At 40.1% G+C, this 27216-nt stretch overlaps 1 protein-coding gene and 1 long non-coding RNA gene across 6 annotated transcripts in view; one reads left to right on the plus strand and one right to left on the minus strand.

Moving 5' to 3' along the window:
• The window catches only part of SLC35F4 (solute carrier family 35 member F4), a 437612-nt gene extending 419288 nt beyond the window's left edge, over positions 1-18324 (plus strand). For all 5 annotated transcript variants that reach the window (XM_037739463.1, XM_037739464.1, XM_017531056.2 and 2 more), the window contains exons 5-8: positions 10165-10290; positions 12216-12408; positions 15665-15754; positions 17873-18324. In XM_037739463.1, coding sequence (XP_037595391.1) covers positions 10165-10290; positions 12216-12408; positions 15665-15754; positions 17873-18114 — 651 coding nt within the window. In that variant the 3' untranslated portion in view covers positions 18115-18324. The remainder of the gene's footprint in view (positions 1-10164; positions 10291-12215; positions 12409-15664; positions 15755-17872) is intronic.
• Positions 1769-16366, minus strand: LOC108306224. The gene is made up of 5 exons (XR_001826059.2): positions 16238-16366; positions 13456-13598; positions 12162-12382; positions 5848-5992; positions 1769-2081 (listed from the first exon to the last, which is right to left on the minus strand). It is a non-coding gene; the product is annotated as an uncharacterized LOC108306224 (long non-coding RNA).
• Positions 18325-27216: the final 8892 nt, after the last annotated feature.

A 27216-nucleotide genomic window follows, 5' to 3' on the forward strand; every position in this document is an offset into this window, starting at 1 on the left:
GAACCTGTGTGTGTGTCTTTGGCATGTGAGACCAGTTTCTTGAATGCAGCACACTGATGGTTCTTGACTCTTTATCCAATTTTCCAGTCTATGTCTTCTAATTGGGTCATTTAGCCCATTTACACATAAGGTTAATATTGTTATGTGTGAATTTGATTGTGCCATTATGATGCTAGCTGATTATTTTGCTCATTAGTTGATGCAGTTTCTCCATAGTGTTGATGGTCTTTACAATTTAATATGTTTTTGCAGTGGCTGGTAGTGTGTTCCTTTCCATGCGTAGTGCTTCCTTCCGGAGGACTTGTGAGGCAGGCCTGATGGTGATGAAATCTCTCAGTATTTGCTTGTCTGTAAAGGTTTTTATTTTTCCTTCACTTATGAAAACTTAGATATCAAATTCTGGGTTGAAAATTCTTTTAAGAATGTTGAATATTGGCAGGAACTCTATAAGCCAGAAGAGAGTGGGGCCGGAGAATGCTGCTGTTAATCTGATGAGTTTCCCTTTTTGGGTAACTCGATGTTTCTCTCTGGCTGCCCTTAAGATTTTTTCATTCATTTCAACCTTGGTGAATCTGATGATTATGTGTCTTGGGGTTGCTCCATCAAGTCATTTATGTTATTCTCTAAACTGGTTATTCTAATTAGCTCTTCATCTAACCTTTTTTCAAGATTCCTAGCTTTCTTATATTGGGTTAAAAATGCTCCTTTAGCTTGGAAGAGTTTGTTATTACCCGCCTTCTGAAGCCTGCTTCTATCAATTCATAAAACTTATTATCTGTCCAGTTTTGTTCCCTTGCTGGTGAGGAGTTGTAATCCTTTGGAGAAAAGGTGTTCTTGTTCTTGTTTTTGGAATTTTGAGTCTTTTTGTGCTGGTTTCTCCACATCTTCATGGATTTATCTACCTTTGGTCTTTGAAGTTGGTGACCTTCGAATATGGTCTCTGAGTGGACTTTCTTTTTGTTGATGTTGATACTATTCCTGTTTTCCTTCTAACAATCAGGCCCCTCTGCTGCAGGTCTGCTGGAGTTTGCTGGAGGTCCATTCTGGACCCTGTTTGCCTGGGTATCCCTGGCAGAGGCTGCAGAACAGCAAAGATTGCTGCCTATTCCTTCCTCTGAAAGCTTATCACAAAGGGATACCTGCCAGACGCCAGCCAGAGCTCTCCTGTATAAGGTGTCTGTTGGCCCCTACTGGGAGGTGTCTCCCAGTCAGGATACGTGGGGGTCAGGGACTCACTTGAGGAGGCAGTCTGTTTTTTATCAGAGCTCGAATGCTTGCTGGGAGACCTGCTACTCTTTTCAGAGCTGTCAGGCAGGGATGTTTACGTCTACTGAAGCTGCGCCCACAACTGCCTCTTTCCCCAGGTGCTCTGTCCCAGGGAGTTGAGGGTTTTGTCTGTAAGTCCCTAACTGGGGCTGCTGCCTTTTATTTCAAAGATGCCCTGCCCAGAGAGGCACAATCTGCCCGCAGATTGTGAAAAGTGTCCACACTTTTCACTTTCTTTTCACTATATCTTGCTGAGCTGTGGTGGGCTCCACACAGATTGAACTTCCCACAGCTTTGTTTACATTGTGAGGGTAAAATTGCCTAACTCAAGCCTCAGCAATGGCAGATGCCCCTCCTCCCACCAAGCTGAAGCATCCCAGGTTGACCTCAGACTACTGTGCTAGTAGTGAGAATTTCAAGCCAGTGTACTTTAGCTTGCTGGGCTCCATAGGGGTGGGACCCACTGAGCCAGGCACTGAAGGGAATCTCCTGGTTTGCCGGTTGTGAAGATTGTGGGTAAAATGCAGTATCTGGATCAGAGTGCATGTTCCTTCTGGTATCGTTTCTTAAGGCTTTTCTTGGATAGGAAAGGGAAATACCCTGAACCTTTGGGCTTCCTGGGTGCGAGGCAACACCCCGCACTGCTTCAGCTCACCTTCATGGGCTGTACCCACTGTCCAACCAGTCCCAGTAAGATAAATTGGGTACCTCAGTTGAAAATGCAAGAATCACTCACCATCTGTGTTGATCTCTCTGGAAGTTGCAGACCAGAGCTGTTCCTATTTAGCCATCTTGCTGGCTCTCCCGAAAGCTTTCTTTGAAAAAAAAAAAAAATCCAATTAGAAAACTCTGATTGTATATTGGGAGATGCTGCTCAGAAATTTAGAAATATAGCTTGATATGTATTGTAAGTAGAAAACTTTGATAGAAGACAAAATCAGAAACTGTGTGCATCCATCGGTGATACAATATATCCAAATGTGATACTACATTCTTTAGTGGCTTATCTTAGATTTGACCCCAAAGGGCTGAGCATCATGTATTTATGCCTGGGGCACTGGTGCTGGCTGTCTACCATCAGGTACCCTGCCAAGTCCTTGAGGGCTGGGAGTTTTCCTACATTGTTCATTGTTCTTTTCAGGATGTGCTACCTAATCCATGGGGCCCAATGCAAAATGAAAATTCAGGGGCTCTGTTAAAAACTGTTAATAGTTTCAAGATAACAACAGAGCATTAAACCAAGCAAGGGCGGGGACCTTCCAAGCACGGGACCCTAGATATCGACATAAGCCATCACCTAGGAAGTCAGCCCTGTCTATTTCCGACATCTAGAATATTGCAGGGCACAAAGTGGGGGCTCAGTTGACATTGGATAATACAGTAAATGAACTTACACTTCTGAGATCTTTCTTTTCACTATCTTTCACTACCATGGACCACCCATAAGAACCTGGAAAGTCTTGTCAAAAGAGGGGAGAAGAGAGATTTGGAGGCTTTTCTGTTCTTTTAGTGACATCCAAATGCCAAAATTAAATCCATACAGCCATGATTAGATTTACCAGTAATAAAATCAGTTGTGTTAGAGTGAATGAGCACATTTAACCATGGACCTCACTGATGCAAGAGATTATACCCAAAATGATACAATGTTTGTTTCTGGTATTTTTGAGAAAAAAACAAACAACAACAAAAAAAAAAACAGCTGTGTAAATTGCCTTTAAATAGCAGATTTAAGAAATCTGCCTAGAGGCCGCTAATCATTGCCATTTTAAATTTGCCATCTGCAGTGGGTTGAATGGTAACTCCAGAAAAGATCTATCCACATCTTAATTCCCCTAAATCTGTCACTGTGACCTTATTGGATAAAGGGTCTTTTTAGATGTTATTAACTTAGGAATCTTGAAAAGGGGAGATCATCTTGGATTATCTGAGTGAGACCTAAATCCAGTAACAAGCGTCCTCATGAGAGACTCACACAAGAGACACACACAGAAGAGGTGGCAGCAATGTGACCACAGACACAGAGATTGGAGTGATGTGGCCACCAGCCGGGAATGCCAGGACATTCACCAGAACCCTGGAAGAGGCAAGGACTGTATCTTTTCCTAGAGATGCCTTGTGTCCCAGCTGTGTTTTGAACTTCCAGCTTTCAGAACCATGAGAGAATTAATTTCTGTTGTTTTAAGTCACCAAGTTTATGATCATTTGTTACCGCAGCCTTAGGAAACTAATACAGCATCTGTAATTAAGACTCAGCAGAAGAAATGTTAAATCGTTCACAAGTGCTTGTTAATAAGCATAGCCATAAGTGAAGACATCATAGGTGGCAGAATAGTAAACAATAGTGTCAGGCACCCTGAAAAAGTAGGCTATTTTTCTTTTTAAGTAAGAGGAAGTGCTTCACTTCTCACTGTGAAACATTGGGATGTGTTCAATGCCATGTCCAGAAGAATAGTAAAGTGTAATTTTAGTGATGCCCATAATCAGGCCATGGAATGTGAGAAGCACCAAAACATATTCAGCATTTTGCCTTTGACAGTATCAGCAATTCTTTTCCTCCCAAGACATATTGAGAACACATATAATTAGGTCATTTGAGAAATTAAGGAGGGCAAACAGCACTGACAACACAAATGTAGCTCTTACTGCCCAAATCCATAAATAATCTAAAGCATAGCCCCTCCAGATGTTATCCCGCTGGACTACTCTTAGAAAAAAGCAGTTAAAGGGATGCTTTCCGTCATCAGATTAAAATTTATATTTCTGGTTCATGCTAAAGCATCAGTAGTTTAGAAACAGATGTTTGTTGGATTTTAATTTTCATATGCTTAGCCCCAAGAATAAGCACATTTAAAATGGCCTTCTTTACTTTTTTTAATGTAAAAAGAATACCACGAACAAAGTGAAAGATGATTTACATTACAACATCATAAATATGGGTTTATCTGGCCACCAGTAGGCCAGAATTACTAATGCTCACATAAAAATGAATTATGTATTATGAATAACTTCCTAATATTTTGTTTCCTTTGAACGCTGAATTACAGATGGAAAGCTAGTCTGTTTTACATTCAGTTTTCTATTATGAAGTTATTTCAACAAATTTATTGGTCATCTTTGGTGCGTTAAAAAGCCCTATCATGAGCAATTGCCTGCAGCTCATCTGTGATCATCCCATGAAAATTAGTAAACTTCTTTAAAAGATAATTTTTGATTGCAAAAATGTTAGAAAATGATAATCCAGCTCTTGCAGCTTTGAAAATGGTTGTTTTCCTGTCTCTCAGACCTTATCATTGTTTAGCTAGAGCTCTTAAATTCTTAAGAACTAGAGAACCCACCTTAATTTAAAAAAAAAAAAAAAAAAGCTTTTCCCAAGGGAAATATACCACCAGCTGGGAGTTTTCTTCTCTGCTGTTGGCATCCATTTTATGCCAATGAAAAGTGGATTCTAGACTAGAGTGGTAGAAACTTTCAGATTTTGTCTCTCTCTTACTTTTTATAATATTCAAATTTTTCTTATACTTTCTAGTTTCCTTGAAGATATGGCAAACATTGGCGGTTGGTGGATGGTGCAGCAGATCCCAACTGTCTAAGCAGATTATGAAATGAATTAGTATCCCTCTGGCTTGGGAACCACATATTCCCCAGCTATATTTAGGTCCCTATACAGTTAGCTTCTCAAACAATGGCTGTTTTGAAGACTTTCCAGGATCTACCAAAAACTAACTGAAGTACCTCAGCTAAACTGAATCTTTCATTGCACAGCATGTACTACTTTGAATTCAAATTGGGCCCCAGAATGCTCTGAAACAGTATATTGGAGCTGAGCTGCTACTGATTTATGCTGATATTAACAGTTAAGATGACACATAATTTGACAATTTGTCTCCCATCTTGCCTTTGGTTACTCTTGATTCGTGTGCAATGCAGAATTCTCCACCCAGAACTTCCCTGCTTCCTGGAAGAGGCAATGGAGGATGGACAGTGGGAGTCACCTTCCCTCTTATCCCCATGTTGGCAGGACAATTACTTATGAATACAGCCAAGAAAGGAGACAGCCGGGCTGTGCTGGCTGTCTGATTTTACACCCACAAGGAATCCATAACCCCTTCAACAAAGTGCAGTCAGTATGCCTACCCTCCACATATATCCTTCACTCTTTCTGCATGGGATTTCTTTACATCTTTGACATCCAGGTCTCTCTTTGGGATCATTTTCAAATGGATTTTATTTATACAAAAATCCATGCATGTAGGGAGAGGAGGATTTCAGAGGCACAGCATCCCTTGGATTTGCAGCTGGCCAACATGCCCCTCACCCCCTCTCATACACAGCATCTGGACAGCTATAGATGGCCGCACCTCTTATTTTTCACATTTCAGCACTTTTTCAGTTTAACTGAATCTGAGTAAAAGACAGTTTTTCACAGAATCTTAAATATAAAATATGCAGAAGTTTAAGGTTCTGTATAGCCATAGTTCCTTGAAAATCGACTATCTCAGTTTACCCAGACAGAGATAATCATCAGCATGTTTCTCTTTGGTCAAACTGTTAATATGTGTCCCAACCACAACCACTGACCTTCAGTCTTCAACTTGAGGACACCAGCTGCCAGCAGTGGAGTCTGAGATCTGCATTTTTAGGGGCTGCTGAAGGCTTTGGAATTCAAGGTTTCATTTGTGAACCAGCTGCTTCATACTCACTTAGCTTTGAGAAACAGAATTACCTTCAAGGCAAAGTAAGGAAACATGTTTGAATTATAATCACTCATTTTGACCTTTAAAATCTTAAAGGAACACTGTAGGAAGAGAAGCAACTAAAGGTTCATCCAATACCTTGGACCATAAATGAGCTGGTACTGTTAATGCAAAATAAGAATTGTGAAAACCATCTATGAATGGGAGCCATAGTGAATGGGGTAAGGCTGATAACCTCTCATGGAGATGTAGAGAAGGACCAAACCCTTGTGGGCTTTTGATCACCTGAGCCAAAAGAGAAGAAAAAAACGAAGATACAAGAAAACGAAAACAGCCCAAAGCCAGATATTTCTTTAGGCTTTATCTGCACAAACTAATTCTTTGAAAGATAAAAGAAACCACTTCCATGCAGGGTCACAGGTGGCATTTAGTACAGTGAGATCACCAAATGTCCCCTGATAAAGCCCTCTCTGGGCTTTAGGAACAGGCTCAAATGGCCACATGGATCCCCTCTGATTGGCTCTGAAAATTGGCGCTGAGAGTTCTCTGAGGGCCACAGCCTGCAGAGGAAGATAGCTGGCTCACAAGGCCATGCCACTCAGTTGGCTTGCTGAGATAATGGGCTAAATAAATCATCTTCCTTCCATGACTCACCCCAGGTGGGCACACCACAATGTGTGAGGGCAGAGAGGTTTAAAACTTTTAAATGGAGGTACTGGCAGTTTTAGGGTCACTATGGTTACTAACATTCTCTCCTACACCACAGTCAGATAATGGTAATGGTGAAGGTTTTTTGTTTTGTTTTCCGTCTTGTTTTTTTGAGACAGGGTCCTGTTCTGTGTTCCAGGCTGGAGTGCAGTGGTGTGATCTCAGCTCACTGCAACCTCCATTTCCCGAATTCAAGCAATTCTCTTGCCTCAACCTCCTAAGTAGCAGGGATTACAAGCATGTGTCACCAAAGCCCGGCTAAGTTTTGTATTTTTAGTAGAGACAAAGTTTCGCCATGTTGGCCAGGCTGATCTGCAACTCCTGACCTCAAGTGATCCACCCACCTCAGCCTCCCAAAGTGCTGGGATTACAGGCATGAGCCACTTTGCCTGTTCTAGTTTTCTATCTTATTTAGACGCTTCTGGTTGGTTAAGAGGCTGGAACTGGAATAGATTGTCAAGAGACCCACATTTTTCAGAAGCTGAGCAGGTGACACCACTAGATGGTGTATTTTCAGCAGCAGAATTCCTCATATGGCTGTTAATGTGTCCCAGAAGCACTTCAGTGGTTGTCATCATGTGAATGAGCACATATGAGCATTTTAAACACAATATTTTAGGTGCTGGCTTCCTGAAGACACATTTCCAGAAGGCTGAGGCCAAGAAATGTCATTTTGTGTTTTTCTTTTGAGAGCAGATTATTAATCCTTCTTTGATGACTGACTGATTCCAAAAATGAGTGTGACTGATATGTGCTTAGGATATTTGTTCTCTAGACATCTAAAGAGTATTTACTCTCTAAAGGTAAACCCATGGTGCCAAGCAAAGCCATTCCGAGATCACCCAAACAACCATTCCACAATTTTTCCTCATTTTCACGATTAGCTGAGATCTCTTCCTTCACTTAGATTTGTATAAATAATATATTGAAAATTTCCTAACACATAGCCATAGAGAATTTGACCTATCAGATATTTATGAAATTTAAATTAAAATGTGGCAAATAATTTATTCCCACTATACCCTCCACCCGCACCCTGCCCCAGGACCCTACTATATAACTTTAGAATTACTGCTCATCCCATGGAGAATTTTTTTAACATTTTAAATATTCCGATTTTCATGCTTTCACAACTTAACAGCATTGTCTGGCCCCCTAAAGTGAAAAATGCTTCTCTCAGTGAAGGCAATTGAAAGAGACACTGCTGTAATTGATATGTCAATTTAAGTAGTCCAGCCTAATATTTTCACAAGCAATTGAATATAACAAGTAATGAAGATCTTTAAGAAGCTCATTATGCTTATCATTTTGAATTGCTACAAAGCTGTGTAATTTTTAGCCATGTCCAATCCCTATCTTCAGGAAACATAACAGGAATTTTATGCATATGTATTTTTACTAATGGCTAACTCAGAAAAGGAAGACTTCCTACCTGTGTTCATATCTTAGGGATAATCCTATCAACTGCTTGTCATTTTCTAGACAGTGTTTTTGTTTTTTGCTTTGGGGTTTAATTGACTGTTTTCACAATTTTCTAAATCCAGAATTACATACTATAATATGTAATTGCCCAAACCCATGTAATGTATTATAGAATGCTTTTAATAACTTAAAAAATAGCACATCACTTGAAAGTTTGTTAGGACTTACACTGTTTTGTTAGCCTTGTCTCAAAGTAACCACTTGCTTATTGGACCAAGAAAATACAACTAACACTTAGCTAAAAGAAAACAAATGTTAACTCAAATGTATTATCCCTTATGTTCAGTTGTTGAAGGAAATCTATCTGTGCACATGAACACTTTAACCAGTGAACATTATTTAAACACAAAACTAAATCAGGATATGCCAAATTTCTAATGTGCCTTTTATTTCCCTGAAATCAGATCCCCCAAAGAACTGTTGCAAATCCCCGGTTGAACTATTAATCCTCAAATCATGATAACCCTCATAGAATTTCCAGGTCTCGATATCCTCCTCACCATGTTTACTGATGAGTCTATTACTCATTGTTTAGGGACTTTCCTTAACACCTCATGGTGTGTGTATTAAATTTTATTCCATATAGTTTAAGGTAGAGTCTAACCAGAACACACACCCAGCAGCTTCAGAGAATATGATATTCACTCAGCAAGAAAACTGCCTCCAATTAAGCAGCCTCCTGGATAACGTTTAATGAAAATGGTTTTTCACTGCTGACATGTCTAAGTCTATTCTCAAGTACTCCTGCAATTTTTCTAAGCTCTACACTTTAGTATAGAGCTACTCTGACACCAAGTGGGACCTTGCTTTTGGTGGTCATTAACAAAAGACGTGCTTTAGCAGTTTCTGAATTTTATGTCATTGGAAACATTCTTTGCACTGGCCTCAAGTGAGTCTATAATCCCGTTAAAAATCTACGTTATAAAAAGTAATTGACTAATAGTGTTTAAAAGGGCCCCCAAAAATCACATCTGTGAAAAAGCTATCTACAGAAGAACTTCTTTACTTGGGAATACTCAGAACTGAAGCTTAACAAAATTAATCACCATGTAGGTTTAAATTTCTCACATATTTTCATCTGGATTTTAAAGTCAGTGAAACCATTTCACAGGGAAATGACATACTGCCACCTGTTCCAGCATTGTTATTTTACTGTTTGCTGTATCTTTGAACTGTCTTCCAGTAGAACCAGTTCAAGACAATTAAACAGATGATGCAAACCAGCATTTCACTAAGAGAGTAGACTCCTGTTTTGAATGTAGCAAGAATCATATCAATTTACAGTATACTATGATTTCAGGTGAATTATGAATATTCCACTTTGTGCAGTTAATGCTCTAGAATAATTAAATGCAATTATCTTTCCATGTTTTTTTTTTCCTGAAAAGTGGAATTAATTTTCATGTGAACAAAAGGAAGTACTGGCTTCCGTTTGACATTCCAAGTGACAGTGCAACTCAGCTTGCTCCTCTATAAATTCCTGTGAGAGATCATTTTCTTCCTTTTTTCCCATTGCCCTAAACTTTGCCTCTTAGGTGTATCAATATCATGCCTCTTTAATCAGGTCCTGATTAGATGGAGATCTTCAGAAACATACATTGATCCAAGGAGCTGATTAAAATGTATGCTGAATTGTTTGAAAGAAAGAGAAGAATAGATGAAAATGCTTAGAAGTGACTTCCTATTAATTTCACCAGTACAAATGTTAATCTCTAGAAAGTTTGAGCTAAAAAATTAAATTACTATGCCTAAAAAAGTAAAAATATATTGAAAAATAATAAAATTACTAGTCTTTGATTAGAATGGGAGCAGCTTTTATATTCTATTCCTGGATATCTGATGAACGTATTGATTTATGTCTAATAACTAGCCTTCCTACATTTAAACAGTGATGTAGAAAAGGTAATTAGGTTTAAGGAAGTACTTAGCAGCTTTCATGAAGTCTTGAATTGCCTGCTCTAGGATACAGAGGCATCATTGCTTTTCTGTTTCTTTGCATCCTATTTGACAGATAGTTGCTGCAATAATGGCAATTACCGGCATCGTCATGATGGCGTATGCAGATAATTTCCACGCTGATTCCATCATAGGAGTGGCATTTGCTGTGGGTTCAGCCTCTACGTCTGCATTATATAAGGTATGCTGTGTACTTTCTTTTGTAAGCAACTGTCACTCATGACTTATGTACTAAAGTAAGAAAGTATGATGAAAACATTGATTAGAAAGAAAATAGACGTGTTGAAATAATAGTAAGTAAATTGAGTACTTGTTGTGTGATGGGTATCTGCCTGAAAATTTGGCCTGTGTTAATAAAACCTTACAAGGCATAAATACTTACTTCTACTTTGCAGATGAGGAAACTGAGGCTTTAAAAGATTAAATAACTTGCCCCAAATTATACAGCCAAGAAGGGATAGAGCCCAGACTTAAACTCTGGAGTAGACAACTTCTAAGCCCATGTGCTATGCCCTAATCCCTCATTTATCAGGCAGTTATAGCAGGAACATTAGAAAGGCATCTTCTCTCCCTATGTTTCTTTAATTATCTATGGTCATTATTTTAACTCAAAAGGGGTATTAGAAATAATAAGCTATCACTAGAGAGCCTTTTGCCATATATTAACCCCATGCCACAGGAGCTCATGTTCCCAGCTAAATGAAGAACCTATTTATCTCTCTAATGGATGCTCTAAGTCTGCTTTATGTAGCCACCAATTTTTCTCTTCTGGAGTTCCCTGTCACCAGAGAAATTTCTATTCAGAGTCACTGCACCTGACTTCAGGAATGAGAACTAAGAGAGACGATCTAAAAGGTTATTCCCCAAAGCTCTACTTTTAAAAGTCAACTTTCTGTATGTACTAAAGAACGGTTCCAATTTCACCTTTCTTGGTGTTTCAATGAGAAAACACTCTCTGAAAGGCAGAAAATACCCTTTTCATCCCTCCTGGAAGCCTGTTCCGATTATTAACCAACACCGTAACTCAGAGGGCATGAAGTCTATTTCCACAATGACATTTCTTGGCCCACTGATTCTGTGCGACAAGCTTGACAAGTGTTCACTCAATGGCCATTAGTGTCTAACTTGCTCCCCAACTGAGATCCACCAAGATGTCTGATGTGACCAAAGAGTAGCACATGCTCAAATTCTTTTAAGTCTTTCAACAGGAAAAAATAATTAGATTAGTTGAAATTAGAAGCAGTACCTGGGATTGCTATATGACTAGAATGGCTGCCTTACAGAGGGATTTCCCTTGACCAGGTTACAGAATGTATTCATTCTGAGAGTGGTAATATTTGCTGACATGGACCAAGTCGTATATGCACCATAATATAATTCCAGGCAGAAGAGATCTGCTTCACTCTACGTTATTTCTTACAGGATTAGCATTGGGAGTGGGGGCTTAAGGAGCTAAGAAATATGGACTGTACACCTGGCTTTCTCCCTAACCTGTTGTGTGATTTTATGTTAGCCATTTGCTTCTCCTTGCTATCTTCCTCTGCACACAGGTTTATACTATATAAAAAATGTTTTTTTTTTTAATCTGGGGAACAAGCACCATATTTATGAAGTCGTTTTAAGCTCACAAAGAAAATTGCTTATAAAACCAAGGCATAAATATTATTTCTCTCAACAACAAAATGACAGGGTCTCTCTGTCCAATTTAGTTTTCAGTATCTTTTGAAATACGGTTAAAACAAATCCCCTGCTTTAAGGTAAAGATTAATGGCATTTCAATCCTAGATTTTTCTGGGCTTATCTGGACCCTTATTTAGCATTCACCCAATACCCATCACTGATGGTGGCACTTGACACAATGTACAGTACCCAGCAGTTTTCAGCACCATAAGAAATTCATTTTATGGCATCTACTATTTCATATGAAGGCTATAGGGTATTTTAATTCCTTCTCTCAATAGCCCATCTAGTGCCATGAAGATGTCAGAGCAAAAAGAAATGGAGAATAAACTCTGGGCCAGTTAGCTCACAGTATAGAACGGGAAGACTTACCTTTCTGCTCTGGCTAAGTCTCTGTGTGACTGTAGAGCTTCTTTCTCATTTCAGGTCTTGTTTAAGATGTTTCTCGGAAGTGCCAACTTTGGGGAAGCTGCACACTTTGTCTCCACCTTGGGTTTCTTCAATTTGATCTTCATCTCCTTCACCCCAGTCATCCTGTATTTCACCAAGGTGGAGCACTGGTCCTCTTTTGCAGCTCTGCCATGGGGCTGTCTCTGTGGGATGGCAGGGCTGTGGCTAGGTAAGTGGCCTCGGGTTTTGCTTTCCATTCCCTATATCACTCAATCTTTCTTTGGATAGATCATCATCATAGGATTATTTTCTTGGGTAACTCTGTGCTCTATTTCCCAAACTTATGTTGATCAATGCCATTGGTCATGTTTAGAAGGTTCTTTGCAAGCTACTGGTTGATCACGTTCAAGCTATCCAACTAGCGTGCCTCCTGTGAGTTAAGGTGTGCACTGGAGGCCCAGGCCTCTCTGTTTACCATTGGCCTTCAATCCATTCTTCAGTCTCATTCATTCTTTCTAATGCAATGTATCACGTTATGATGTTCCGTATGTGCCATGGTGTGCTGGGCAGAGGCTAGAGAGTAGATGGTGAATTCAAAGAACCAGAGTGGTCCAAACTGGTGAGAGCACTGGGTTCAGGAGGAAGGAAGGAAGGGAAGGAGGAGGGAGGGAGGCAGGAAGGGAGGGAGGGAAGGGGGGGCTATTTAAGAGGTAATCAGGTTGGGAAGAGCCTGGAAAGACAATTTGAGGTGTTTGGATTTAAAATCTACTTAATAATCTTTAAGCAGGGAGGTGACGGGCTCACATCTGCATATGAAACAGCTCACTCTGGCTGAGAATGGAGGATGGATTTGTGATAGGAAGCCATTGCCAGGAGAGAGATGGCAGCATGCACTCGGCCTGGTGGTCCTGGCCGGGTAGATGGTGCCTAGTTAATGGCCAAGAAAAAAATCACCTGGAGTCCTTATAATGTCTTCACTGCCAGCTTCCTATAGCTCTGAGGCTGGCGGCTTCACCTGAGCTCCAGGATCTGACTTTTAAAGCTGTGCTGCTGTTGTCACTTGATGTGAGAGGAGCCTAAAAAATAAGGCTGCTCTTCTGTCACCAAGCAGTCAAAAAGCAGCGACAAACCAAAGACTTGGTGTCTGTTTACTCAGAATCAAATCCTTTTCATGCCGCTCCCATCTCCACATGCTACTCAGAAGTCAACTCCCTCTGCCCACTCCACATGTTCCCACAACCCCAGCCTGCAGGACATCCATCAACCCTCAACTGACCTTCTTTCTTGAGGTGATGTAATTCGAAATCGTAGCAGCACTGCAATTCCTGGGAGCAAAATGTCCTTCTTTTCATCCCTGCAAGGGTATTGATTGGGTCGTCTTTTTCTGTGCTGGCTCAGCCCCTCAGACTCAGGGGAGGCCTTAGACAGGAAACATTCAAGAAAAGGATCAAACATTAATTGCTGATCCCTTGAGTTCCACTTTTCAATGCCAAAATTATACGGTTAGCACCTCTCATAACCTCTGCTGAGTAGAAATCAATAGTGCTATTTCCATAAGACCAAAACATCCTCATTAAAAGCACCTTGATTATTTTCTGGCCAAAACAACCTAACTGGGAACAATCATAATGAAAATTTCAATGGCCCTTAGCCCCCTAATTGTTAATCCCACAATTTCCACCTGGCTGCAAAGCAGCCCTCCACCAACATATGCTCCTTGGTATATCCTGTACATGCCCCTAGGCAAGCCTGCAGAGGCTGGAGGCCACCTCTGCTAGCTGAACACTGGCATCCTCCACCAAGCAGTGCGAGCTCCACACTCCACTGGGTGCAGTGCCAGTCAGCACTGCCACTGCTCCACCAGGTCCACCCCAGCGCACTGCAGAGCTCACTGTGCCCAGGCTGTGCTGTGGCAATCGAGGAGATAGTCTCTCCTAGCTGTTACACACCCCAGGGTCTTGCAGTCTTCAGTGCTGCTATTCCTAAGTGTTTATTTCCATCTCTCTCTTCTCCATAGAGATCAGACATGATCTAGCTGAGGCTGAGCTGAGAAACAGATCTGAGAGATACACAATCTGCATCCTGAGCTACCCCACATCTTCTCTAGCTATGGTTTCTTGTTTGCTTATGTTTACTTAGGGGTCACTCCTCTCAAGAAATGCGTTAGCTAGGAAATGTGTTAGCCCAAATGCAAGTTAGCCTCATCCATTCACCTAGCATGTCTGAATTGCACTTAAACTCAGGTTAGGCCCCATAATATGGGGTTCAGCAGAGCCTGTGCTGTATTTAATCAATTCCTGATGTGTAAGAATTTGCCATGTTGGACTCCCTGTGTCTGAGGAGAGAGTCAAAGTGCTGGAATATTCACTCGTGCTGCAGCTTTGTCAGGAACGAGGAGCAGTTATTAGCTTAGGGATACCCTCTGCCTTGCTTGCTTCTATTATTATATGAATAACATAAAGGAGCCCACGTCCTGTAAAACTCAAGCTCACTGTTTCTAACCACCAAGCACAAGTGACTCATTGGGTTTAAAGCAGGAATTATAGATGACAATAGAAAAACATAAATCATCCTAATTACAATGGCTCTAGAACTTCTTTTGGTTCTACAGAGACAGAGGCAACATGCTTGCCTCATTGCTGTGGAGATCCCTGAACTGAGGACCTTTTACACTTGTCAGCACTCATCTCTCTATCCCCTGAAACAAACATTTGATTGGACTCTATTAGAATAATGCTTTGTAAATTGTAACTTTTTGAAATAATTTTCTTTTTGAAAACATGTGTTTTTGATAAGTTTTAAAGTGGATAAATGAATATTTTAACTAATTTTATATTTAACCAGTGCGGTCCAGAAGTATTCATTGAAGAGCATCAAGCTACACTACACCTTCAGTTCGTTCTGTGGATCTGCCTCTGGTTATCTGTACACAAATCAGAATGTGGAGACAGTCTCTGGAATTCAGTGAATTACACTGAACCCATCCTTTTTTGCCCTATGATGCTGACCTCCGGAGAGAGGGGATAAAACAGCATAGACTATCATTGGATAGACCTTCCTTTAGGCAATAACACAAGAGCCATTTGATGTCCAGAAATGTGGCATAAAATAGCACAGCAATAAAGAGATGAGGCACCAAACTTCAATCAACCACCTGCTTTTAATGTCTGGCTGGTCCCAACCTACTTTTATAGTGCTAATAAGCAGTGTTGTCAATCAATTATTTTACCTCTTTGTATTTGCTCCAAACACCTTTTGCCAGCCTATTGGCAAGAGCTCAGGTAAACAGAGTGGCAGAGGAGAAGAAAAGAAAATGATTACATAATTCAGGCAGGGTACACATGCATCCATCTCCAAAATTAGAGGACCAAAGCTATAGACAGTTTAAAAGACACATTTAACAGAGACATTGATTTATTTACTGTAAGAAAAAAGTCCAGCATATTATTTCTCCTTTATCCTGTATTTCCTCCTCTGTTTTACAGCCTTCAACATCCTGGTGAATGTTGGGGTAGTACTGACATACCCAATCCTAATCTCCATTGGGACAGTGCTCAGCGTTCCTGGAAATGCAGGTACAGGTACCATTTGACATGTGCAGATTCTGACCACTACAACAAGTCTCTTGGTTGTGTTTGTTCTGTGTCCTGAGCTGTTCCTTCTGGCAGTTGTGAATTATGTCCCTTGCCTGGCGAGATGTTTTTAAGTATCATGAAGGTGGCCGACAACAGAATAACGATGCAGCAGATTTAAAATTTGCAGCCACAGAAACACTGTCTTTACTTGATTGTGCTTTTAAAATTAAATACCAGATGTATTATTTGGGTTTCATGTAATCTCCCTGACAACCTAATTTTGTGGTATTTTTAGAGGAAGTCCTATGGAAACAAAAGGCATCCCAGCATAGGACTTTCAAGTAACCGTCATTAATGAAAGTGTAGAGAATGTACATGGGGTTGGCTTATCCTCAGACTATCCACAGGGAGCTGCAAAGGCTCTCCTGGGGCACAGCAGGTGAGCCTCTGGAATAAATACAAGGAAAAAGCAATTTTACTCACCTCAGAGACAAGACAAGCTATTTTTCCAGGATATTTCTAGAGAAACCTGCCAGTGGATGGTTTATCTGGATGATTGTACAGTCCTTTAACTTTAAAATTGTATAATTTCAAGTCTTGTTTGGCCACTTTTCTGTCCTCCATGACAATCAGCAAATGTTTATTGAACATTTATCATATGATCAGGGCTGCAAAAAACAATAGAAAAAAAATTACATGATTATTCTCTTAATATGCTTATGACTGAATTTGTAATAGAAGGCCAACCTACATGAAACAACTTGGAGCTCTACAAAATTATTGGTTATTAAATGCCAAATTGTGTGAGATAGACTCCAGTGACTATAAGATATTCAGAGGAAATGAATCACAGAGTGGAGTTGTCAAGGAAGTTCATTCATTCATCTCACAAATAATTTCCAAGCAATTAGTGTACACCAGGAACCGTGTTAACACTAGTGACAGGTCCTGAATAAGGTATATCCCTGCCCTCAGGACCAGGCAGCATTGAGAGGGAGACAAAAAAAATGAGTAATTACAACACAGAGAGAGAATTGCTTTGATAGAGGTATGTGCTGAATGCTGTGACGGTGCATCGGAGGAGAATCCAAAAGGCTTCCTGCGAGAAGCCTAAGGAGAGAGATCTAAGGAGAGGTTTAGCTGGATGAAGTGAGATATGAGGAGTGAAGGGTAGCTCATGCAAAAGGAACAGCACATGTGTGACCAACTCCACTCCTCAGTACACACTTTTTTCACCCCCAAAAAGTGAAAACAGAGATTCAAAAAATCCTCATGTACAAATGTTCATAGTAGCCCTATTCACAATAGCAAAAGGGTAGAGGAGCCTAACTGTCTATCGGCAGATAAATGAATAACCAAATTATGATACAATGAAATATTATTCAGGCCATAAGAAGGAATGAGATACTGACACATGCTACAACATAGATGGACCTCAAAAACATTATGCTAAGTGAAAGACGCCACTCACAAAAGGTCACAGAGACTGTAGCTCCATTTATATAAAATATCTAGAATAGGCAGATCCATATGGGGAATAAAGCAGATTGGTGGTTGCTAAGAGCTGAGGAGTGGGGTTAAGAAGCTGAGGAGTAACTTCTTAATGAGTATGGGGTTTTGTTTTTTTTTTTTTTTTAAGTGATGGAGACATTTGGGGACCAGAGAGAGGTGGTGGATGTGTAATATTCTGAATATACTAAGTGCCGCTAAGTCCACTTTAAAATGGTTAATTTTATACTACATGAATTTCACCTCCATTAAATTTTTAAAAAGAACAGCCCACACAAGTCTTAGATACAAGTTGGGGTCATTTGAAAAATCTTCAATGGTCCAATGAAGCTGGAGAAGGGTAAAGGAGTACAGAGGAGAAGTATTGAGAGAAAACGGGGGAGGCAGGTAAGTCAGATTACATGGAATCTGAGCCAAACCTTGAAGGATAAACATGATTTAGAGACAGGGAATGGAAAGTAAATCCCGCAAGATGGAAAAAGGAAATGCTAACTTGGAAAAATAAAGACGACTCTTGGAAATCTCTAGAAGTAACACAGACTTTGGTGACTTGTTTTCAAAGCTTAGAACCAGGCATAGGCTGTGACTGACTTGATTTTTCTTTCCTAGCTGTGGATCTCCTAAAGCAGGAGGTGATATTCAATGTTGTCCGCCTGGCTGCCACCATCATCATCTGCATTGGGTTTCTGCTGATGCTGTTGCCTGAAGAATGGGATGAAATCACCCTGAGGTTCATCAACAGCCTGAAGGAAAAGAAGAGTGAGGAGCATGTGGATGATGTGACTGATCCCAGTGTACACCTGCGAGGCAGAAGCAGAGCCAATGGGACAGTGTCTATACCACTGGCTTAGAGAAGGACACATTTTGAATGCACGTGGATGTATATTCTGTGAATATAACAAAATTTTCTCACTACCTGTACACTCCAACGACAGTATTAACTCTAAATTTGGATAAATCATATGTGAAATAATGCCAACAATAAAAGTTTACATTTATATGCTTGTCAAGGAATGGTGTAAATAATCGTAATAGATTTTCTATTAAAACACTTTGTCCTTGTTCTGTTTTCTGATTTTTTTAATTCCCCTCCCCCAACTCACAAAATTTCCTGAAACTGTAAGAGTCCATTAAATTATGGACTTACCTTTTCTCACCTGAAAGTGAGTCCTTCTCAATCAAAAAAAGTTGTGTAAGGGAATAGCACATGAAAATAATACACATTTGATATTTAAGCCCAACAAGAGCCTGAAAATTTAAAAGCTGGAAATGTATTAAACATTTAAACAGAGCACTTTCTATATGTAAAACCCCCACTAGAAACAATGAGGAGAAAAAATATAGAATACCCATCTGTACTTTTAATGAGCTTAGAGTGTCTTAGAAGGTAACACAGTTCACAAATATCTTTACTATGAGGCAGACATTTGAAAATGGCACAGTGGATATAGACGGGAATGAGCTATCCTGAAAGAGTCATTTATATTTGTTGTCCCTTCTTCAACTCCCATTCACTCTTCAACCCACTGCAATGTACCTTCTGCCCTCATCAATTCTCTGGAAGTGCTTTCCCCAAGGATCGACCTTTCTCTTTTAACACAATGACCACTCCTTTTTCCTAAGTACTCTCTCTTTACTTGAATCCCATTACTTTCTTTTGGTTCTATTTCTACCTCCCTGGTTGCTTCCCTCGGCTTTTCTTCCTAGGCTGATCTTATCACCATCAATGTTCTATGAGTTTAGACCTCCACCTTCTTAGCATCTCATTCCACATTCTCTCCTTTGGGGAGTTCCTTTACTACCATGACTTAAACTGTCATCCATATAGTGGTGACATCAAAATCTTAACCTCCAGCCTAGATTTGTCCTTTGAGCTTTAGCTCTATTTAAAAGTCTTCTGCAGCTTACTTGGATGCCTCCTTGTACACCTTAACTATAGCAAAAGAAAAGTTGAATTTATTATCACTTGTCCCCAGACCTGTTCCTTTCCTCTGCCGTTGTCCCTGTCTATGTTAACGGTGTCATCATTCACTAGCTGTCCAAGCCAGAGATCAGCCTCACCACTGCCTTCTCATCCTCCACATCTGTTTATTGTTCTATATTGTTTAATATGTTTTTTTGATTCTATTTCATTTTTTATTTTTATTTTTTTATAAAATATTTTAAAAATTTTCTATTTTTTAAAATTTCTTGAGTCCATACACTTCTCTCCTATTTTACCCATCCAAGGCCCCCATCTTCTCTCGTTCTGTTTAATCCAATACTTTTTACACTGATACTTCTAATTCCTAGCCTTGCCTCTTTTGTGACCTATAGAGTGGCTTTTTTTCCCCATTTATTTATTTTATTGCATTTTAGGTTTTGGGGTACATGTGAAGAACATGCAAAATTGTTGCATAGGTACACACGTGGCAGTGTGATTTGCTGCCTTCCTCCCCATCACCTACATCTGGCAATTCTCCCCATGCTATCTCTCCCCAGCTCCCCACCCCCCACTGTCCCTCCCCTATTTCCCCCCAACTGACCACAGATTTAATCATTCTACTCCCCTATATTGAATGCTTCAGTGGCATCTTATCCTCAGGATAAGGTCCAAACACCTTGGTGTGTCATTCAAATCTCCTCACTGACTGACCCCTGCCAGCCTCTAGAGCAGCAATGTCCAGCAGAACTTTGTGATTGTGGAAATATTTCATATCTGTGTGGTCCAATGTAGCAGCCACAAGTGGCTATTGAGCACTTTCAATGTGACTAGTACAACTGAGAAACTGCATTTCTACTTGTATTTAATTTTCATTCACTTATAATTTTTTTTCTTTTTTTTTTTTTGAGACGGAGTTTCGCTCTTGTTACCCAGGCTGGAGTGCAACGGCGCGATCTCGGCTCACCGCAACCTCCGCCTCCTGGGTTCAGGCAATTCTCCTGCCTCAGTCTCCTGAGTAGCTGGGATTACAGGCACGTGCCACCATGCCCAGCTGATTTTTTGTAGTTTTAGTAGAGACGGGGTTTCACCGTGTTGACCAGGATGGTCTGGATCTCTTGACCTAGTGATCCACCCACCTCGGCCTCCCAAAGTGCTGGGATTACAGGCTTGAGCCACCGCGCCTGGCCATTCACTTATAATTAAATAGCCAAATGTATAGCCAGTCACAGTGGCTCATACCTGTAATTCCAGTGTTTTGGGAAGCCATGGCAGGAGGATCACTTGGGGCCAGGAGTTCGAGACTGCAGTGAGCTATGATTGTGGCACTGGATTCCAGCCTAGGCAATAGGATGAAACCCTGTCTCTAAAATAAATAAGTAGCCAATATGGGCACTATACTTCCCACAGGCTCAATCAAGCCCCATTCTCTTTCATTCTCTCTATCCCCCATCACCTGTGAAACCTTTGTCTAAGCTTCATGACTTCATGACTTATTGCTATTTTTCTGGGAAGTGTTTTCTTATCTCCCAGGCTGTACAACGTGGCTTCCTTGGCAGTCTCCGCTTACCCCCACTGAGTGCCGATTGCCCTTCGTGGTGGTTGTTGATCTACTGGTCTGAGTTACCAGTAGACCATGAGGTCCTTGAAAGCAGGGGCTGTGTGGCATTTGTCACTGTGTTCCCAGTGCCGAGCACTTGCAGATATTTGGCAAATGAATGAATGGGTGACTTTACACTGGAGATATGGCCCCCCACCCAAACTGTATCAGCTCACTCTTAGTTAAAGATGGGCATTCTTATAGATGGGACTAGCTAAAGGAAGGACTGAAAGGAGCTAGATGTATCACAGCCTTTGTCATGCTTCCACAAAACACCACCATGCTGAACTGATAAACAAACTTCTTCCCTAAGAGGCTGGGTAGGGCATCCAGCAAGTTAAGATATTCTGCACTCTGTGGGGATTCTAGGGCAAGAAGTGCAGCCTTTGTGGCGTCTGCTTTGCTATTTGTTTTTATTCGAACGTCCCTAGAAGTGTTGCTGAGACAATCACAAGGTAAGAAAAGACAGCTCAGAATATCACAGAATATCGCTGGCTGGGCGTCACGGTAAATAAAAACCTTAATGTATCAGGACTTTCATTTCTCTGTCATTTTTTTAAAAGGCAATGCCAGTCTCCTGACACAGATAGATAACAAGATATTCATAACAATGATACAATTTAAGCTTCATGAAAAAATGGTATAAAGTAAATGAAATGTTATTAGTAAATACTAATTAATTCATTATCAAAATAGAGTTCATTTTGACTATTGGTTTTGACTATTTAAATGCCATATTGGTGCAAACATTATGCTTGCCTTGTTTTTAAATGGCCGTTAAATAGCAGCAATCAGGACTAACCCGCTCTAGCATTTTGCCATTACTTAACATGACATTTAAAATTGCACTTTGACATCTTTAAGAAATGAGTTGTTTTGCTCTTTTTGATTATTCATTTTGAAAAATGGAGTCAGCTGCCCTGGAAAGCACTAATTCGGCCCATGACTGATCACCGTAATTAGCTCAGTCTATATTAAGAAAACACTTGCATTATGGTATTCATTCATTTATTCATTCAAAAATTATTCACTTCTTCCTCTGGCTTTGAAGTAGGGTAGTATGTTAAATGTTACCAATTGGTCCCTGCTGGCCTGTAGAGTAGCACTGTCTGGAAGAACTTTCTGTGCTCATAGACACGTTCTCTGTGCTGTGGGGAGGGATAAAAAAGTGTATAGGAAATTGTCCCTGCTTCCAAGAGCCTGCAACCTTCGTAGGTAAGCTGTCACCCTGACAATTAAAACAACCCAAATTTATTTAAATCAGCTTTGGGTTTGTAAGATAGTCCCTTTAATTCAGGTAAAGTATCACAAATAAAGATACTAATACCTTTCCTTGTTACTGCTCATGGTCATTGCGGGACTCAGACAAAAATGTATTTCAGTCACTGGTCAAGTATGGGTCTGCCTCCTATGTGCCTATGTTGTGCCTTAGATGAGCCACATTCAGTGAGGTACGAAGAATAATTAAGGGAAGAAGACAAAGACCCTGCCCAACGGGGTGGAAGCACCTTGTTACGGTTACAGTTATTCTGCCTCTTTATCTACACCTTTTCCCTTCCCAGAGACCAAGAGGCGATGGCTTCTGTAGGTTCCTGAGTGGCCAGCACAGTCCAAGGAAAAAGAGCACCATGCTTCAACCTTGACTCTGCACTTCTTAGAGATGCAACTTTGCCAAATGACTAAGCTTTCTCTGCCCCTCTCTTTCATTAGCTGCAAAATGAGGATATTAGTATCATTTGGAATTGTTAAATAAAGTAAAATACCATGAGTGACGATCCTAATGCACAGCCAGACAGGCCAGAAGTAGTAACTGCTGTCAGAATTTCCTCTCCTGCTCACTTCCCTCAAGGTCTTCATCTAGAAATTTCACCTACAGATTTGGCCCTCAGGCCTGTCCTTTGGGTCACTGATTTCACAGCCCTGTGCCCCAGCAAAGTCACAGAGCCTAGTGCCAAGCAGGGAATTTTACCCAAAATAAACCAAACAGAAAAAAGAACCCTGGCACGAGGAAGGCTCCAAAGAACCAAAAAAGGATATGCTGTTTCCATCTGCCTGGTCCCCCCGGGCACTTTGCATTGCAGCATTCTTGCCCAGTCAGTGGAACTAATTGCCTGACAAAAAGACAGACTAGCGACTTGGGCTCTGAAATTAAAATCACTTCAACCACGTCCCGATCTCTTCACAAACAGATTATAGGCAAATCAATTTTGTTCATCCAGGCTTTGCATGTCTGTTAATTTTGTGCAGCTTTGTCAAGATCCACCAGAGGACAAATGATTTGGAGAAGGAGAATGTAAGAGATAAAAGCATGAACAGTATAACCAGCCAAGCATTAGAATATTTCTGATATTTAAGTACAAATCCTCTTTCTTACTTATCCATAAACCCCTGTCACAAACACAAAGAACACCCAGTTCAGGCCATGCCAGTTAATCTGGCAGGCTAGAACAACAACTCTCTATTAACTCTATTTTTTTTTCTTTTTTCTCCTTTCTTCCACATCTGTAGCAATTGTAGGTAAAGTAAGAAGAGGGAGAGTGTAGGGGTAACGGTGTGGGGGTGCTAGCACTGAGGCCCCAGAGGCAGGTGAAGCCTCATGCTTCAACGCTCTCATTGGCCAGGATGCTCCACATGTGTTCCACAAAAGCAAAGGCCACTTTATGGTTGTTTGCTGGAGACAGAAGCATCGTATCCTTTGGGAGCTTGAGGGAGCTTAAGATCAAGAAATCTTTCAGAGCTCCAAAGATGGGCTTCTGTACCATGACAGAGTTTTTGAAATACTGTGAGCTTTGCTGGAGGAATCAATTCTGAGAATGCAGAGGCTCAAAAACCACAGTGTCCTACATGTAAGCCACTAGCCACATGTGGCTATTGAAATGTGGCCAGTACAAATTAAGATGTGCTGTGTCAAACACCAAAATTTGAAGACTTAGTATGAAAAAAAAAGTAAGCTATTTTATTAATAGCTCCAGATTCATTACATATTGATATGAGAATGTTTTACATATATTGGGTTAAATAAAATGTATTATAAAATCATTTTAAGCTGTTTCGCTTTAGCTTTTAATATAACTACTAGAAAAATTTTGATATGTAAGTGGCTTACACTTGAGGCTCGAATTATAGTTCTATTGGACAGCACCCACTCTAATAGGTTAAGAATCACTTGCTTCGAGGAAGTCTTAGTCCATTTAGACTGCTATAACAAAATAGCTTAGACTGGGTGGCAAAAAAAAAAAAAAAACATTTATTTCTCATAGTTCTGGAGGATGGGAAATCCAAGATCAAGGAGGGGAAGATTTGGTGTCTGTTGAAGACCTGCTTCCTGGTTCTTAGAAGGCACCTTCTGGATGTGGCCCCATGTGACAAAAGGGGTGAATAAGCTCCTTCAAGTCTCTTTTAAAAGGGCACTAATCACATTAATAAGAGTGGCGCTCTCATGAACTAATCACCTCTCAGAAGGCCCCGCCTCTTAATACCATCACCTTGGGGGTTAAACTTTTAACATATAAATTTTGAGAAAACACAGACATTCAGACCACAGCAAAGGGATAGGGAACAGTGAAAGAAATCTAGGAAGACAAACCAGCTTTGGAAAGAGGCAATTATTTGGTCAGGTTCTGTCAGTCAAGACAAAATATTGCTTATGTCAGGCAGCCAAGAACTGCCAGCAAGCAGAGGGAAGAAATTGAGAGAAGGACAGCATTTTAACATTGCAACCGACTGAGAAACTGTGAGGTGGGTTGAACTGGGCAAGGAACTTTCATCTGATACCAGCTCTTATTGATGCGGAAGTAATAGCATCTGCTTTGAATGCTGGAAAGTCAAAAGACTGATGAGAATTCAAGTGGGGAAAAAGGCAGTACTTTGGGAAAGACCACTATTAATTTTAGATTTTGTAATTAACTTGCAGGAAAAAAGCTAGATGGTATTTTTAGAAAGTGATAGGATTGCCTACTTTTATGACATTAGTAAACAGAAAGTAATGGAGGTGAAAATCGGGAATTTATTAAACAGTTTCTGATATTAATAAGATCAGGATAGGTTTGGCTATTGATAACATTAGTAACTCCTGTCAATGGTTACAAGATATTCCCCAAAACAGAACAGTGTCCAGGGACAGGCTAGTTAACTAGCCATCAGGAATATTCATAAGATGGCATCTACCCAGAGGTTACCAATTGTTTTCGATCTGGTCCCCCGCATTGTGGGCCAGAAACTAAGTCTTGTCGATGTTTTAAAAACTACCCCAGTGATTCTCAAATTCTGGTTTCATAATCAGGAGCACCAGCATCATCTGAAAGTTTGGTATAAATGCAAATTCTTGAATTTCATCCCAGATCTAGCAAAGCCGAATTTCTATGGATAAAGTCCAGTAAACTGGTTTTTAACAAGCCCTGCTTTATATTAACCAAGCACACACTCAGGTAATGCAGGTGATTTAAAAGCCTGCTAGAATTTGAAAGCCACTAGATTAATGAGCAATATGCTATAAATATAAAATGAATTCATCAATAATCATAAATTGAACTGTCACATGGACTAAAACCCTCACATTAGTAAGACTAGTGTAATCATTCCCTAAGAGGCAAATCTCCCTGGGAAGCTGAACATTAATGGAAAGTGTGTGGGGGACCTGAAATCAAAGCAATGAGAATCAGATGTATGATTCAAACTCTTCACTTCTATTTTTAATTTCCATTTCAACTTCCACTCCCTTGTGGGGATTGACTTATTCTGCTGGACAATAGCAAGTACTAAGAAGAATCTGAAGAACGACTAGCAAAATTGTCGACTGGTACAATCCCATGCCAAGCCAATTACAAAGTCCACTAGAAGAATGTATCCTCCCAAATCCGAGTTTGAAGTTCCCCTGAGTGAAGGACATTAATAAGGCAACATCGTAGAGTTGCCAACGCTTGATTTCTAGACACTGGTGATGACCAAAACAGTCCAAGTACACATGATACCCTGATGGCCTCACTTAAATATAGTTCTTGTTCAGATATAATCAACTGTTACATTTACCAAGATAACTGAAAGTGATGCACTGAAACTAAGACCTCTGCATTACTTCCTGCAGTGTCTTTGGCTCTTCCACCCCTAAAGTCCCAAGAATGCAGAAATAAGGTACTCTCCATCTTCTGTATCTTATTGGCTATGTAATATATCTCAGAACATATAGCTACAATTTCTACCTTGCTATATTTTTATTTGTATTAACATATATTAATATTAAAATACTTCCAGTTTTCATCTTCTTTCATAAAGCCTCCTAGAAAATCCAATTATGATGTAATTTTTAAACTTCTATTTCTTAAATTGACTATATGTATGTATATATAGTATATAACATGTTATTTTGAAATATGTACACACTGCAGAATAGCTGAATCGGTAATTAACATATATATTACCTCATATACTTATCTTTATGGTGGCAAGAACACATAAAATCTACTCTCAAATTTTCGAGAATAGAATCCATTGTTATTCACTATAGCCATCATGTTGTATAACAGATCTCTTAGAATTATTCCTTGTACCTGACTGAAATTTTGTATCCTTTGACCATCTCCCTAATCCCCACTCCCACCCCTATCCCAAACTTTGGAACCTACTATTACCCTATTCTTTGTTTCTATGAGTTCAATTTCTTTAGATCCCACATGTAAGTAGAGCACGACACATTTGTATAACTTGTAATTTTTAAACTTATATTTTATTTTTAATAAGTCTATTCCTGTCAGCACCAGAAAAATCCTCTTCTTTCATCTGAAAGTTTGCCCTTTCCTTCGATAACCTCTACATATGATCTAGCATCCCTGAGCAGTGCCGAATAAATACTGCAGTGTTTTCTGTTTCATGCTGATCACTCTCTTCTGATTGATGGATTTCTTCTCCTAGAAATGTTAACGTGATTAGATTTAAGCTGAACACTCAGACTCTTCCTACTCCTGGCCTAGAATGGTTTCTATCTTCAAATCACCATTTTCATAACCTAATCTTAATTGCGTTGGTTTTTATCACTTACCTCTCAGTTTTCTAAGGCCTTCTCTGAGATACTGTATTTCCTTTTCACACTTATCCCCCCTTTATATCTCCAGCAATATTAAAGTCCACATTTATAATAGTGAGGCTGTGAGTCCACATGTTCTAAAATTTCTTCTGAACTGAGAAAAACTGCTATTCAATATGGTTTTGGAATTGGTATATATACATATATTTATTATTATACTTTAACTTCTGGGATACATGTGCAGATCGTGCAGGTTTGTTACATAGGTATACACATGCCATGGTGGTGTTTTGCTGCATCCATTGCCCTGTCATCTACATTAGATATTTCTCCTAATGCTATCCCTCCCCAATCCCTGAACCCCTTGCTATTCCTCCCCTAGCCTCCCACCCACCAGGTCCTGGTATATGATG

This window comes from Cebus imitator, unplaced genomic scaffold (genome assembly GCF_001604975.1).
Source record: "Cebus imitator isolate Cc_AM_T3 unplaced genomic scaffold, Cebus_imitator-1.0 Scaffold70, whole genome shotgun sequence".
Lineage (NCBI taxonomy): Eukaryota > Metazoa > Chordata > Mammalia > Primates > Cebidae > Cebus > Cebus imitator.